This window comes from Enhydra lutris, unplaced genomic scaffold (assembly GCF_002288905.1).
Source record: "Enhydra lutris kenyoni isolate GAN:26980312 unplaced genomic scaffold, ASM228890v2 scaffoldscaffold1, whole genome shotgun sequence".
Taxonomy (NCBI): Eukaryota; Metazoa; Chordata; class Mammalia; order Carnivora; family Mustelidae; genus Enhydra; species Enhydra lutris.
The window spans coordinates 8,924,494-8,942,341 of record NW_019154085.1 but is presented as its reverse complement, the minus strand read 5'-3'; the positions used below and the strand labels follow the sequence as shown (position 1 = coordinate 8,942,341).

The 17,848-nt window shown below is 36.5% G+C and overlaps 1 protein-coding gene across 1 annotated transcript in view; it reads right to left on the bottom strand.

Annotated features, from left to right (window-relative positions):
• The window catches only part of LOC111141613 (coiled-coil domain containing 150), a 72,158-nt gene that overhangs the window by 25,591 nt on the left and 28,719 nt on the right, over positions 1 to 17,848 (bottom strand). The window contains exons 10-11 of the mRNA XM_022494310.1: positions 9,752 to 9,865; positions 5,087 to 5,170 (exon numbers count right to left, since the gene is read on the bottom strand). Of these exons, the coding sequence (XP_022350018.1) occupies positions 5,087 to 5,170; positions 9,752 to 9,865 (198 nt within the window). The remainder of the gene's footprint in view (positions 1 to 5,086; positions 5,171 to 9,751; positions 9,866 to 17,848) is intronic.

The following is a 17,848-nucleotide window of genomic DNA, read 5'->3' as shown; positions in this document are numbered from 1 at the left end:
CTGTTGCTCTTTTCCACAAAGTACATTATAAAATATGTGTTGTGGTTCCCTAAAGCCATCATGGTTTTCACTTAAAGTTTCAGAATTAAAATGCCACCTCTAAAGGGAGGTATTGATACAGTAATTATTCTTATCTTAAATATAAGCAAACTGCTGTGAGCCTGTAGAATCTAATGGAAAATGGCTGATTAATTCTGAAAACCTTTAGATTTGCTTCTCTTCAAGCAAAACACAGAATATATCCTTATTTCACAATATTTCTCAGATAATTTGCCTAACTCAACCTCTAGGTACATAGTAAAATGACCTGAAACTTTTCAGATGGCGTTTTCTCATTTATAAGCACTTTAATTTCTGTATTATCATATTTGGCATGATTTTGAATTCAGGACATTCATATGGGAAAGAACACAGAAGCAAATACGTTGTGCTGTCCTAGAGAGAGACCTGGGTTTTCTGTGTCATTAAAATCCAAGCAGTTTCCATTATTAGCTTATCAGCCAGTCTCAGAAAAAGTGGTAACTTAGATCAAGGTCTTTTGTTTATCATTCTTAATCCTTTTTAATAATTTTACTATAAATGTGTCCCTAAATCGTGTATAGTATTATTTTATGAGACTGGTCCATTTTCACACGTATGTCTACACTCTTGTAGAGACTGCTTTCAAAACTGGTATAACAACTTGCAGGAGTAATTTCATAAACTCTAGTAAATTCAAGATCTGTAATCCTACAATCCAGGAATTTTCCCCCTGAGATTTATACTTAGCCTAGAGAATTTTTCTACATTTGAGTACAAGGAGACATGTACAATAAATCATCACATTGGTGTTGTTTGTAAGCAACTAGAAACTGCCTAAGTGTCCATCAATAAAGGAAAGAATAAATCTATTTTTGGCATATTTATAAATTATTACATTGAATTATATTGAAAATAAAATTCAGATCATGTCTGAATCTGGGGAAGCAGTTTCTCACTCAGTCTACATTAGCACCTAAAACCCAGTCTTTATACCAAACATTAAGTCAATTCTAAAAAGTAACATTTTATCAAATGATTCGTAGGTAATATTTTAATCGATTGTTCAATTTAGAGAGAACACAGAAGGTTATTTTGATCATGTTTAGTATGCAGCTCTTCCTTTAAATTAACTTGTAAGAGTATTATGGTATAAGAGCACTTTCCCTTGGGTTGATGGTCAGTCCCTTTGGAATGTGCCAACCCAAGGTATAACATAAAAATACCAGTGAGTCAGTAGTTTCAAGTATTTCAGCTTTCAAAGACTATCAAAAACCTTAAGCCCTTGTTGTAGGAATCTGAGCAGAAAAAGGGTTATATTTTCCTTAAGATTCTGAGGATAACCTCTAAAGTATGTAATTGAGATACAAAAGGTTAAATAGTAATCTACACACCCAGACTGTAATGTTGACTAATTTTCCTAGTGAAAAGGAGATAAGAGATATGCTTCTCCCTCATTTTATAGGTGAAAAAGATGAAACTCAAACAAAACAATCAGAAAATGATTAACGAAATGCCAATAACTACCTATCAAGAATTACTTTAAATGTAAATGGACTAAGTGCTCTAATCAAACAACAAAGGACACAACAAAAGCACTTTTAAGAGGGAACTGTCTAGCAAGGCAAAGGAAAAATCTTATATAAACAACCTAACCCTACACCTAGAAGAGCTAGAAAAAGAAAAAGTCTAAAGCTAGCAGAAGGAAGGAAATAGTAAAGATTAGAGTAGAAATAAACAAAATAAAGACTGAAAAAGTAATAGAAGAGATGAGTGAAACCAAGAGCTGGTTCTTTGAAAAGATAAAACTGATAAACCTTTAACCAAACTCATCAAGAAAAAAAGGACTCAAATAAATACAATCAGAAATGAAGGAAGAGAAACACATCACAGAAATACTAAGGATTATAAGAGAATATTATGAAAAATCGTATGTCAACAAACTGGACAATCTAGAAAACATGGATAAATTTCCTAGAAACATACAATCTCCCCAAATTGAATCAGGGATAGAAAATATGAACAGACTGATTACTAGTTGAATCAGTACTCAAAAAACTCCCAAAAAACAAAAGTCAAGGATCAGATGACTTCACAGGTGACTTCCACCAAACCCTTAAAGTAACAGGTTCTAGGGTACCTGGGTGGCTCAGTGAGTTACGTGCCTGCCTTTGGCTCAGGTCATGATCCTGGAGTCCTGGGACTGAGCCCTGCATTGGGCTCCCTACTGAGCAGAGAGCCTGCTTCTTCCTCTGCCCCTGCTCCTGCTCTCTATCTCAAATAAATAAATAAAATTTAAAAAAAAATAAAGTAACAAGTTCTTCTGATACTACAGTGGTTTATTGCCTACATTTAAAAATATTTTAATTACAGTTGACATAGGATATTATATAATTTTCGCTGTCACTTATTTATTCCATAATTGGAAGTTTGTACCTATTAATCGCCTTCACCTATTTCACCACCCCCAACCCTGATGACCACCAGTTCTCTGTGTTTATGAATCTGTTACTGTTTTTTTTTTTTTTTTTTAATTTGTTCTGTCTTTTGGAAGTTTTTCTTCCTCATATATTTTGGAATATTTGGGAAGAATAGCCATAAAAAAGAATGAAATCTTGCCATCTGCAATGACATGGATGAACTTAGAGGGTGTGATGCTGAGTGAAAGATGTCAGAGAAAAACAAATGCCCTACAATTTCACGTCTACGTGGAATCTAAAAGACAAAACAAATGAACAAAAAACCAGAAACAGATTCAAAAATACATGGTTTTTAGTGGTGGGGAGGATTCGGTAGGTGAATTAGGTGAAGGGGATTAAGAGATACAAACTTCCAGTTATGAAATAAGTAAGTGACAGGGATGAAAAGTACAGCATTGGGAATATGGTCAATAATGTTATAATAACTTTGTATGGTGACACATGGTAAGCACTTCATAATGTACATAATTACAGACCCACTATGTTGTGTGTCAAAAGTTATATAATATTGTATGTCAACTGTGCTTCAATTAAAAATGTAAGAATGTAGGCAGTAAACCACAGCAGTATTAGCAGAACCTCTTACTTTGTCTCCAACAAACATCACAGATATTTTCATATCACGTAACAGTTACTGCAAATATCTTGAACAGCTGTTCGTGCTTATCACTGGTTTGAAATTAGAGAGTTTATTAGAACACCATTAGCTGTTGTTATTGAATGCATTAAAAAAGAAACAAATATTTAAGTATCACAATTATTTTTGAACATTTTGATAAATATTAGATTTTAAAAGAACTAAATTTTTTTTTTAGAGAGTGCACAAAGCGGGGTAAGGGGTGGAGGCAGAGGGAAAGGGAAGAAAGAATTTTTTTGTTTGTTTTTAAAGATTTTATTTAGTTCAGAGAAAGAGAAGACAAACAGGGGAAGTGGCAGAGGGAGAGGGAGAAGCTGGCTCCCCGCTGTGCGAGGAGCCTGACCTGGGGCTTGACCAGGATCGTGACCTGAGCCCACGCTTAACTAACTGGGCCACCCAGGCGCCCCTTGAAAGAGAGAATCTCTCCATCTCACGATGACACTGAGGATCATGACCTAAGCTGAGATCAAGAGTCCAAAGCTTAACCAACTGGGCTACCCCAGTACCCCAGGAACTGAGTTTTTAAAAAAAATATGAAATTTTAAGAAAATTAAGATGTGCCCAAGGTTATACACATATAAATGATTATATTTAAATGTATCACGGACTCCAGAATATATTAATTAAGAGCACACAAACAGTGCCCAAATAGTCTTATTTTTTAGTGGACGATATGTTGTTTCACAACCATGGTTTACCAACTGCCTTTCACATATCTGGGCCGATCTTGTGCACTACTCTCCTAACAGGCTCTCGGAGCAGATGAGATGAGCTTAGCACTGATGTGTTTTATAGTCTGTAGGGAGATTACTTAATCAGATCAGCTCATGGTCTCCGAGCCTAACGGGACTGTACTTCCCACCATCGAATCTGGGGTCCTCAAGTACACAGCTGCACACTGGAGTCCCTGGGGACTCAAAAAGCACTGAAGCCGAGGATCTGGTCCCTGAGATTCTGATCCAGTTGCTCTGAGGGGCAAGCCTTGTCATGGGGATTATAGGTAGACAGAAAAATTGAGAGAGTTTCACTGTGAATGAGAATACTGTCACCCAAATTCTACCATTTTTTTATACTTGCTCATCACATATCAAATCATCTATCAGTTTCCTCTACTGAGCCACCAAACGATTTTTTCTTTTTTTTCTCGTTCATTCCAGAGTAAATGGCAGACATCATACACTTCCCAGAATGAGGTGTTTAAAAATTCCTCAAATGGTCATGTGTAGCTAAGCTGTGAACTACTTATTGAGATTTCAGCATTTCCACTGGGAGCCAGTTATCAGCGGCAAACTTCCCGCCCACAGGAAGCAAGACAGTATCATCCCCTTCACTTAAGTGTATTGCCTGTGAGTCCCAATTCCAGGGCTCTTTCTTTCTTTCTTTCTTTCTTTTTAAAGATTTTATTTATTTATTTGACAGAGAGAGAGAGAGAGATCACAAGTAGGTAGAGAGGCAGGCAGAGAGAGAGGTGGGGGGTGGAAGCAAGCTCCCCGCTGAGCAGAGAGCCCAATGTGGGGCTCGATCCCAGGACACTGAGACCATGACCTGAGCTGAAGGCAGAGGCTTTAACCCACTGAGCCACCCAGGCGCTCCCCAGGGTTATTTCTTTTCAAGAACATTATAAAATTTCAGCAAAAAAGAGAGCATGGGCTGTCTACATTCTCAATGAATAACCATGCAAGCATGAAACAATTATAATACAACTTCAAATAGTCACAGAATGGGTTTTGGTTTCAAAATTTGGTTTCATAATTTTATACATATTCAGTGTTACATTACAGATATGTGAATAGAAGTCACCTGGATTTTATTTAATAAGGCAACAAACTAAGGGGGGGGGGTTCAAACACTTTGGTCCAAAGTTATAGAATTTCTCAAAACCTAGCAATACTTAGCACAAAAACTGTGATTAAAAAAATTACATAATACAAATCAAAATAAAATCTCATACCTGGAGTTTTCCCTTTTCGTAGGCCAGTTTATTTTTACTCTCAGTAATTTTTCCCAAGGCCTTTTCCACTTGCTGCTGGGCAAGCTGACAAAGCAAACACAGGTGTCAGCACCGAGGCATAGAACGAAATAACCACTTCTGAACAAGTATTTATACCCTTACCATTTCTACAGTGCCCAAACCAGGATACATATTTATTTGCCTTTGCTGCCTCTTAGCTCTTCCCTAGAGCGACCAGTACTTCTATACAACCTACCCCCAAATTATGCACATTCAATATAAAAATTTATGTCCAATATTAAGCAAGAGTAGGTTAACTATTACAGCCATCTGAGTATTTGTCCTATCAGACCAGTATTTATTTCATACATAATTACACATATTTGTACATTGTCTCTCAAAGTTTCTTTCCTTCTTCTTCTTCTTCTTTTTTTTTTTTTTTAAGAGAGAGAGCTCTTGAGAATGTGCAAGGGAGGAGCAAGAGAGTGCAAGTGGGGAGTGGGAGAGGGAAAGGGAGAGAATCTTAAGTAGGCTCTGTGCGGAGCCCAATATGGGGCTTGATCTCAAGATCTGAGATCATGACCTGAGCCTAAATCAAAAATTGGATGTTTAACAGCCATCCAGGTGCCCTGTTAAAGTTTCATTTTTAATCACTAAGTGTGGTTCCTACTAATGCAAAGGAAAATATGTTTTAAAAGCATTCAGACCCAATGAAGTATTGGTTTCAAAATAACCTAAGAGAGCTATAGATTGTTATCAATAAATAGGAGGCTAATAGCGATATATTATCAAAAAATTAATCAATTTTCTGTCAGTGGAAATTCCCCTTTCCCACAATACTTCTATTTTGGAAACTGAAGTAAAAACATTCCATGAACACAACATTTGGGATTATGTTTTGACCAAGTCTTCAGCAAAAATAAATGATAAGGGTGGCCACTGATATTACAAAAACAAAGATATACCATAACCATAAAAACTTAGTTATTTAAAATTCAATTCTAAATTCTATAAATTGAGGTACCCAATGTACTGTAAAGTGCAGATTTGGTGTATAAAACACCAAGAGACAGACTTAACCTAAAATATGCTAGCTGTAACAAACAGAGGAAACTGCTTGCCTTTTTGGAATATGAAAAAAGTTTTTTTGGTAGTAACTTAGATGATCTGGGTCTCTTATAAAAGGTATCCAGGAATTTTTAAAATAATGGTACTTTGACCTCAATAAAATTCCCTCTTTTAAACAAAGGCATAAGAAATTATATTAATCTTTTAAATATGCTTTAGGGGTGCCTGGGTGGCTCAGTGGTTAAAGCCTCTGCCTTCGGCTCAGGTCATGATCTCAGGGTCCTGGGATCGAGTCCCGCATCGGGCTCTCTGCTCAGCAGGGAGCCTGCCTCCTCCTCCTGTCTCTCTCTGCCTGCCTCTCTGCCTACTTGTGATCTGTCAAATAAATAAATTAAAAAAAATAAATAAATATGCTTTAAAAATAATTTCCCTTTTTTGGTCACCTAGCAAAATCAAAATGTGATTCATATTTGACACAAGGTCCTTTATTTAAATTCACAACAAACAAAAAAGAAATTGTTCTAGTTGCTAAAGGAAAGCAGATATTAAGGCAATAATTTAAATTATTGTTTCCAGACTATTTAAATAGGCCTTATATTTAAGAGAATCAGTGGGAGACCAGAAATTAGAGAGCACTTGAATGAGTGATTATCTTGGATTCTGAGTTGTGAAAGGCCAAAAAGAGATTAACCTTTGCTTAAATAATCTTGTCAATATACTATATAGATTATTAATATGCAAAGCGAAATAAAAATTGAAGAATCACTTGAGAAGAACCATACAAAGAAAAATGCTAATGGTTAGAATATGCATTTTAACTGATTCAAAGATATCACTCTTTGGAAAAAGCAGGAAGCAAACAGAATTATCTTAAGATATGAAAGGTTGATAAGGATTCAACTGTAAACCTCCCTCATTTTCATCATTCCTCACTATGGTTCCCTGAATGACTGCCTGTGTTAAGAGACTTAAATTGTACCATCCTTAAAGGCTGAAATAATAAAAATAAACCCAAAATCAGTGTGAAGGAGAAAAAAAAAATACTGTTTAAACATGGATAAAGTATGCTAAGCTCTGTGATGAGCACTTTACATACAATATGACATTTACTCCTCATGTCCTGGCAAGACACATGACCCTCCTTATATTCCACTGAATTAATCTTTCTTAAATACCTATTATGTATTAGGTACTATGTTAGGTAAGGGAGTATAAAGATAAGTAACTACAGTTCTTGCATTAGAAGAGAATGAAGGCAGATACATAATTCTAATCAATGAAGTTATTATTTTGATATGTATATGCACAGTGTGCTGTAGGAAACCCATGGTTAGGAGGGATCCCCTTAGTGCCAAAGGCCCTAAAGTTTAAGGCTTGCACAAGTCACACAGTCAATGGAACCAAGTGTTGAAACCAGGTTTGTCTGAGTTCAAATCTGTGGTGTGGCATATACAGCACACACTCATAAGCATTATCTCCAAAATCCAGGAAGAAGTTATACTAGAAGGTAGCTCTTATTGAGAATTTCAAGTGTTAATTCCCAAAGAACAAAAATACACTGCCAACATTGAATGGTGATAGGTCTAATGATACTGTTGAGATTAAAAAAAAACCAAAATCCCAAATCCTGACACCTCAACCTCATTTCTCAAGACTCATACGGCCAAAAGGAGGGCTTCTGGGCAGGCATGGTCAGAGAAAATTCTATGTAGAAGCACAAAACTGCAAGACGGAATTGAGGTGTGGTTTATAACTGGGAGACCTTAAGAGGTGCTATGAGCAGGAAAGAATCAACACTGACTGATCGAATCATTGTCAGGATCCGTCAAAATCACTACTAGGATGAGGCCACAGGCCTACTCACCTGGCAGTGGGGCATGAAAGAATCAGGCAGACTGAGATGTGGTCTTCCAGAGGGACCAGAAGCAGGTGGGTTGATAAGCCCAGCTGATGCATGGCCAATGAGCAAGTAGTGGACATGGATAAATCTTTAAACTTGGGGGTGGGAATATTGGTCTGAGATAGTACCAGGAATTAGAACTAATGCACCTTGTTGCTGTAATAGCAACTTAAGGACCTTTTTTCTGTGATGGTTCAGATACTAAAAGTTCAATAAATGGTAGTTATCTGCTATATGCTTTACATGATTAACATACTTAATCCTTAAACAACTTCCTAATAAAGGTATTAATTTCCCTACTTTGACAGATTAAGAAACTGAGGCTCTGAGAGGTCACAGCCAAAATTGAAACACAGGCAGTCTGGCTCTAAAGCTATGAAAAGGTAATGGATTTAGACTTACTCTCTAGGTTTTCATAATTGAAGTAATGAGAAGCCTATGACAGAAATTGAAAGAATTTAACTCAGATTAAGAGAGACTCACATCGGGGCCATCTCTGCAATTTTCAAAGGTGATCGGCATGCTCTAGAAACAATTATTTTTTCAAGTACTCAAAAGCACACAGGAAAACTTATTAGTTGTTTAACAAAATGATCATCTCTTTAAATACCCTTCACTGAGAGATGTTTTCTGAACTCTACCATTTATTTGTTTTTTGTTTTTTTGGTTTTTTTGTTTTTTGTTTTTTAAGATTTTATTTATTTATTTGACAGAGAGAGATCACAAGTAGACGGAGAGGCAGGCAGAGAGAGAGAGAGAGAGGGAAGCAGGCTTCTTGCTGAGCAGAGAGCCCGATGTGGGACTCGATCCCAGGACCCTGAGATCATGACCTGAGCCAAAGGCAGCGGCTTAACCCACTGAGCCACCCAGGAGCCCCATACCATTTATTTGTTTTGCACTGACCTTGTCAAACAGCTTTTAGAAATTGTACGTATTACTGATTGCCTAATGGAACTTTTAGACAAAGAAAATAAAAATGTAAGCTTCTTCCTCATAATTTATGGTAGAGGAAATTTTTTTTAAAGATTCTATTTATTTATTTAACAGACAGAGATCACAGGTAGGCAGAGAGGCAGGCAGAGAGAGAGATGGGAGGAAACAGGCTCCCCGCGGAGCAGAGAGCCCGATGCGGGGCTCGATCCCAGGACCCTGGGATCATGACCTGAGCCAAAGGCAGAGGCTTTAACTCACTGAGCCACCCAGGGGCCCCAGTAGAGGAAATATTTTTAAGCATTATAAATATTTGTGCTTTTCAGTATTATAGATCATCTGTGGAGGCAGATGTTTAACAGCTGCCTTAGATTCTTGTTTTCTTAAATCTCTTATTGTTTAAGTACTCATAAGGCTCTCTGTTATATTTAGCCTGAGTTATTCAGGACTTAATAATAATTATTAAAACACCAATAAATGGGGGCGCCTGGGTGGCTCAGTGGGTTAAAGCCTCTGCCTTCGGCTCAGGTCATGATCCCAGGGTCCTGGGATCGAGCCCCGCATCGGGCTCTCTGCTCCTCGGGGAGCCTGCTTCCTCCTGTCTCTCTCTGCCTGCCTCTCTGCCTACCTGTGATCTCTGTCTGTTAAATAAATAAATAAAATCTTAAAAAAAAAAAACCAACACCAATAAATGAAGAAAACCCATCTTCTGACCTTTGATTTTTAAATTCTTAATTCTTAATTTAGACTGACCTTTTTATACCCACCCCATTGTAATCAGAAGTGACTTGCCGAAGTTCTAGGGAAGCCATTTGTTCCGCCAGGTGTTTATTCTTTTCCTCGAGAATGTGCAGGTTTTGGGTTAATGCATTTATATCTATCTTTGAAACACAAAAGGAGAAAAGAAATCTATTTATGCTAGATCCAAAAATATTACCTTATTTTAAAAATGACATTTTAAACTGTAATTTAGAGCTTATTGTATGAACATGTCCTCCTGTCTCTAAATGCAGGGATTTATAGTCTGATAGTTCTATAATTTTGTAAACTTTTTTTTCTTTTAAAAATTTTCAGCTTTTTAGTTGTCTTCAGCAGGATGGCTATGACAAATTACATCATTCACATTTACTAGAAGTAGAAAATCTCTGGAACTTGGTATTTACTTATATATTAATTTCAGCTTATGAATATAGATGTAGAAAGCCTCCACCAAACACTAGTAAAATGAATTCAGCAATATATAAAAAGGATAACAAGCCAGGACTAAGTTTATCCCAGTAATACAAAGCTTGTCAAACATTCAAAATTAATTAGTATAATTCACTATATCAATAGATTAGAGAAGAAAAAATGTTAATAACTCTATTACCCATAACTCAAAAATATATAGTAAAATAAAGAATAAGGGGATTTAAAAAGTACACTAGAAATATCTTCTTAACAAAGAAGGCAGCAGTAATGGAGAGAGGAATAAGAAACATATAAGACATAAAAAATAAGTACAGTGGCAGATGTAAATCCTATCAGTAATTATGATAAATATAAATGGATTAAACACTCTACCAAAAAAAGGAGACAGGCAGAATGAATTTTTTAAAAGATCCAACTATATGCTGTTAATAAAAAACACATTTTTAGATTCAAAAACACAAATGGGTTGAATGAAAAAGAATGGAAAAAAAATATCATGTAAACAGTAACCTGAAAAGAGCTGGAGTGGTTGTACTAACATTAGACAAAATAAACAAAAATGTGTGAGATAAAGAAGGCCTTTTATCATAATGGTTTATAAGAAATAAGTTTGGTCACTCAGATGACCAAAATATATGTCACAGATATATGTGGCCTTCATTCACAGTTCCTGAGAACTGTGGAACAGAGCCATAATGGTGAAATACGTTCTTGTTATTAATGAAGGTGACTTCTGGTCCCCACCCAAGCATAGGGGCTGATTGCCAGGAGGACCAACCATGTGATTAGTGGGTTGGAACTTTCAGTCCTAGTCCCTAACATCCAGGGAGGGAAGAGGGACTGAAGACTGAATCAGCCAATGGTCAATGACTTAGTCAGTCATGACTATGCAGTGAAGCCTCCATAAACCCCCCAAAGGACCGAGTTCTATGAGCTTCTGGGTTGTGAACACATGGAAATTAGGGATAGTGGTGCCCCTGGAGAGGCATGGAACTCACCGCTGTTTCCCCATACTTCATCCTATGTTATCTCTTCATCTGGCTGTTCATTTGTATCATTTATCATATCCTTTCATAAACTGGTAAATGTATCTCCTTAAGTGCTGTGAGCCACTTTAGCAAATTAAAAGAATCTTAGGAGGAGATTGTTGGAACCTACAATCTATAGCCAATAGGTAAGAAGCACAACAGCCTGGTGTTAACAACCTGGAGTGTGCAACTGGTGTCTGAAGTAGGAGTTCAAGAGTGGGAGCAGTCTTGTAGGACTGAACTTGTAGGGCAGTCGTGTAGGACTAAACGCTATTTCTGGGTAGTAGTGTAAGAATTGAGTACAATTCTTGGACACTTTGCTGGTATCCAAAATCTGTTTGGTGTTATGTGTGTGGGAACCCCCCCTCCCACATGTTGGAATTGGGTCCAGAAACTTAAAAAAGACATTACATATTGAAAAAAGGGTCAATCCATCAAGAAGATATAACATTTATAAATATACGTGCCTCTAACAATAGAGTCCCAGTATAAATGAAGCAAAAACTAACAGAATTAAAGGTAGAGAAAAATGATTCAACATAGTTGGACACTTTAATATCCCACTTCTAGTAACGAATAGAACAATAAGAAGATCAATGAGGAGACATAACTTGAAAAACACTATGAAGAACTGGACATCTATAGAATACTCATTCCAACAATAGCAGAATACCATTTTTCTCAAGAGTACATACAACATTCTCCAGAATGTTCCATATGTTAAGCCATAAAACAACTCTCAATATATTTGAAGAACTGGAATTATACAAAATATGTTCTCCAACCACAATGAAATAAAATTGGAAATTAATGAAAGAAGGAAATTTGGGAGGGTCACATATATGAGAAAATTAAAAAACAAACTTATAACAAATGAGTCAAAAAGAAAATCACAAGGGAAGTTAAAGGATACTTTGAGTCGAATGAAAATGAAAACATGACCAAATGTATAGTATGCAGCTAAAGCAGTGCTCAGAGGGAAATTTATAGCTATAAACACCAATGTTAAAAAAGAAGAAATAAACTAACAACCTAAGCTACTCTCTTAAGAAACTAGAAAAGGAACAAATTAAACCTAAGCAAGCAGAAGGAAGAAAATAATGAGGATTAGGGCAGAAACAAAAGGCAGAATAGAAAAACAACAGACATGATCACTAAAACCAACAGCTGGTTCTTTGACAAGATGAACAAAATGGACAAACCTTTAGCTATATTAACAATAATAAAAAGACAAATTACTGAAATTGGGAATGAAAGAAGGAACATTACACTGAATATAAAGAAATGAAGAAAAGGAGCTACTCTGAACAATTGTATACCAATAAATTAGAAAGCCTCGGTGATATGGGAAAACTCGTAGAAAGACCAAACTACTGAAACTGACTAAAAAAAGAAGTAGAAAATGTGAATAAGCCTTTAATAAGTAAAGAGACTCAATTAATAATAAAAATTAAAAAGAAATAAAATTTAAAATTCCCCACAAAGAAAAACCTAGAACTATGGTGAATTCTACGAACATTTAAAGATGAATTATCAGGGGTGCCTGGGTGGCTCAGTGGGTTAAAGCCTCTGCCTTCGGCTGAGATCATGATCTCAGGGTCCTGGAATCAAGCCCCGCATAGGGCTCTCTGCTCAGTGGGGAGCCTGCTTCCCTTCCTCTCTCTCTGCCTGCCTTTCTGCCTACTTGTGATCTCTGTCTGTCAAATAAATAAATAAAATCTTTTTTAAAAAAGATGAATTATCATTAATCCCTCAGAAACTCTTCCCAAAAATAGAACGGGAGGGAACATTTACCAAATCATTTTAAGAGGCCACTATTACCTTGATACCAAAACCAAAGACATCACAAGAAAACTATAAAACAATATCCCTTATTTATAACAATTCAAAAATCCTCAAAAAGATGTTAGCAAGCCAAATGAAACAATATAAAAAGGATTACACTCATGAGCAAGTAAAAGTTATCCCCCAAATGAAAGCTTGGTTCAACATCTGAAATCAAACAATGTAAAATAATCTACAAGATTATCTCGATAGCATAGAAAATGCAATTGACAAAATTCAACATACTTTCATGATAAAAACTCTCCAAATTAGGAATAGAAGGGAATCTTCTCATCCTGCTAAAGGGCATTTAGAAAAAGCCCAGAGCTAATACTGTACTTAACAGTGACAGATTGAAAGCTTTCCCCCTAAAATCAGGAACAAGACAAGGATGTCTGTCTACTCCAACATTTCTATTCAGCATTATACTGGAGATTCTATTGAAGGCAATTACACAAGAAAATGAAAGAAAAGGCAGTGAAATGTGAAAGGAAGAAATAAAACTATATCTATTTTCAGATGATACATTCTTATAGAGAAAAAAATACAAGATATTATGATGACTGCAAAAGTCCCCTAATCTATAGATTCAAGGCAAACCCTATCAAAATTATAGCTGCCCTTTTTTGCAAAAATGGAAAAGCTGACTCTAAAATTCATATAGAAACATAAGTATTCAGAATTGTCAGAACAATCTTGGGGGAAAAAAAAGACAAAGTTGGAGGACTCATGCATCTTGATTTCAAAACTTGCTACAAAGCTACAGTAATCAAGACTGTGTGGTTCTGACATATGAAAAGACATACAGACCAGTGGAATAGAATTGAGAGTCTAGAATAAACCCATACGTCTATGGTTAATTGGGTTTTGACAAGGGAGTCAAGACTATTCAAAAGAGGGCGCCTGGGTGGCTCAGTGGGTTAAGCCTCTGCCTTCGGCTCAGGTCATGATCTCAGGGTCTGGGATCAAGGCCCGCATCGGGCTCTCTGCTCGGTGGGGAGCCTGTTTCCCCCTCTCTCTCTGCCTGCCTCTCTGCCTATCTGTGACCTCTCTCTCTCTCTCAAATAAATAAATAAAATCTTTTTTTTTTTAAAGATTTTATTTATTTATTTGTCAGAGAGAGAGAGAGAGGGAGAGAGAGCAAGCACAGGCAGACAGAGCAAGAATGGCAGGCAGAGGCAGAGGGAGAAGCAGGCTCCCTGCTGAGCAAGGAGCCCGATGTGGGACTCGATCCCAGGACACTGGGATCATGACCTGAGCCGAAGGCAGCTGCTTAACCAACTGAGCCACCCAGGCGTCCCAATAAATAAAATCTTTAAAAAAAAAAAAAAAAAAAGACTATTCAAAAGAAAGAACAGCTTTTCAACAATGGTGCTGGGACAACTGGATAACCACAGGCAAAATAATCAAGTTGAACCTCTACCTCAACCCATATATACAATTAACTCAAAATGAACAAAGACCTATATATGTAAAACTATAAAAATCTTAGAATAAAAAAGTGTTAATTTTTGTGACCCTGGATTAGGCAAGTTTCTCACATGTGACATTTAAAGCATAAGCAACCAAAAAAAAAAAAAAAAGTAAATTGAACATAATAAAAATCTAAAAATTTAAAAACAGAACCCAGAGAATGGGAGAAAAATATCTGCAAACCACATATCTGATAAGGGTCTATGATCTAGAATATGTAAACTCTTATAACTGAACAATTAAAAGACAACCCAGTTTACAATGAGCTACTGATCTGAATAGACATTTCTCCAAAGAAGATATACAAATGGCCAATGAGCACATAAAAAGATACTCAACATCAGTAGTTATTAGGGAGATGCAAATCTAAATCACACGGTACCACTTTTCACATCTACTAGGATGGTTATTATTAAAAAACAAAAAAACAGGAACCTCTGCAAAGATGGCAGAGGAGTAGGGGACCCTATTTTTAACTAGTCCCCTGAGTTGAGCTGGATATCTGCCAGAATATTCTGTACACCCATGAAATCAGCCTCTGATGTAAGAAGATACACCTTGATTTCTACAAACAGAATACCCCAGGCGGTTGGTCTTGGGGTATGAAGCGGGGAGCCATGACACACACACAAACAGTGAATTATTACTCATCCATAAAATGAATAAAAGGTAATGAAATATTGCTATGTACAACATGGATGAACCCCAAAAGTGTTACACTAAGAAGCCAGACACAAAAGATCACATATTGTATGAATATATGAAATATCTAGAATAGGTAAATCTATACAGATGGAATGTAGATTAGTGGCTGTTAGAGTTAGGGGAAGAGGGGATTAGGGAGTAATTGCTTAATGGGTACAGGGTTTCCTTTTGGGGTGATGAAAATGTTTTGGAACTAGAAGAGTTGGTGGTTATACAACATTGTAAGTATAAAAAATGTCGCTGAATTGTTCACTTTAAAGTGTATGATTTTCTTTTATGTGAATTTCACCTTAATTGAAAAAAACACAATGAGGTATTTCCTAGCCACTTGCATAGGTATATTAATTTTTTAAGAAGTAGACAATAACAGATGTAGGTGAAGATGTGAAGATATTTGAATCCTCATACACTGCTGGTGGGATTGTAAAATGGCGTAGCTATTTATAAAAACACTCTGGTAGATTCTCAAAATGACAGCATTATCCTAAGACCCAGTTTTACTCCCACAGAATCAAAAACATATGCTCACATAAAAAAAATGTACACAAATGTTCATAGCATTATTCTTCACAGCCAAAATAGTGGGAACCACCTGAATGTCTATAAGCTGATGAATGGCTAAATGAAGAGTGGTATAGTCACACAATATAATACTACCCAGCCATAAAAAGGAATGAGATACTGACATATATTACAGTATGGATAAACCTTGAAAACATTAACCTAGTAAAGAGGCCAAACATAAAAGGACACATACTGGTTTACTCCATTCATATGAAATGTGGTAATAAACATACCCATGTAGACAGAAAGTAGAACAGTGGTTGCCAGAGGCTGGAGGCAGACCAGAATGGGGAGGGACTGCTAATGGGTACCAGGTTTCTTCTTGGTGATAAAAAGGTTCTGGAATTAGATAGTGGTAATCTATAAAGAACTGCTCAAACTCAACACACACAAAACAGATAATCATGTCAAAAAATGGGCAGAAGACATGAACAGACACTTCTCCAGTGAAGACATAGAAACGGCTAACAGACACAAGAAAAAATGTTCATCATCACTAGCCATCAGGGAGATTCAAATCAAAACCACATTGAGATACCACCTTACACCAGTTAGAATGGCCAAAATTAGCAAGACAGGAAACAACATGTGTTGGAGAGGATGTGGAGAAAGGGGAACCCTCTTACACTGTTGGTGGGAATGCAAGTTGGTGCAGCCACTTTGGAAAACAGTGTGGAGATTCCTTAAGAAATTAAAAATAGAGCTTCCCTATGACCCTGCAATTGCACTACTGAGTATTTACCCCAAAGATACAGATGTAGTGAAAAGAAGGGCCATCTGTATTCCAATGTTCATAGCAACAATGGCCACAGTCACCAAACTGTGGAAAGAACCAAAATGCCCTTCAATGGACGAATGGATAAGGAAGATGTGGTCCATATATACAATGGAGGATTATGCCTCCATCAGAAAGGATGAATACCCAACTTTTGTAGCAACATGGACGGGACTGGAAGAGGTTATGCTGAGTGAAGTAAGTCAAGCAGAGAGAGTCAATTATCATATGGTTTCGCTTGTTTGTGGAGCATAAGGGAAAAAACGGAGGACATGGGGAGATGGAGAGGAGAAGGGAGATGAGGGAAATTGGAGGGGGAGATGAACCACGAGAGACTATGGACTCTGAAAAACAATCTGAGGGTTTTGGAGGGGTGAGGGGTGGGAGGTTTGGTGAGCCTGGTGGTGGGTATTATAGAGGACATGTATTGCATGGAGCACTGGGTGTGGTGCATAAACAATTCTGGAACACTGAAAAGAAATTAAAAAAATAAATAAAAAATTTTTAAGTGGTAATGGTTGCACAGACTTGTGAATAAACTAAGAAACCACTGAACTGTATATTTTAAGGAGGTGAATTTACAGTGTATTAATTACATCTCAATAATAAAATGTACTAGATCAGACAATCCATCTGAAAATAAAATGAACCTTGCATGATATATGAAAATTAACTAAAAACAGACCATTGACCTAATATAAGATCTAGAACTATATAACTTCTAGAGAACAAAAAGGAAAATCTTTGTGATTTTAGGTTAGTCAAAAATTTCTTAGATATGACACAAAGGGTATGATCCAAAAATAAAAAATTTGACAAGTTGGATTTTATCAAAATGTGAACTTCTGCTCTTTGAAAGAGCATGAAAAAAACAAGGCATAAAATGGGAGAAAAATATGTAAAGCACTTAGAAGATCTGCACATAAACAAAAAGTATGAATTTTTTATGTAAGAATCAACATGAGAATATTTTTAAAAATCTCTGAAAAATCAATAATAAGAAAACGGAATTAAAATGGTTAAAATATTTGAAGAGACACTTAAACTTGTGAATAACCAATAAGCAGATGAAAAGATGCTCAATGTTATTAATCACTAGAGAAATGCAAATTACAGCCACAATGATATGCCAGTCTACACCAGCAGTTAGAATGGCCAAGACTCAAAGGACCAACGCTACCATGTGCCGGCAGGAATGCAGCGAGAGTAGAACTCTTCTACACTATTGACGGAAGGCAAGATAGTATATATTCTTTGGAAAATAGCTGCTGAATTGTTTTCAAATATGTATTTCCCATAGGATC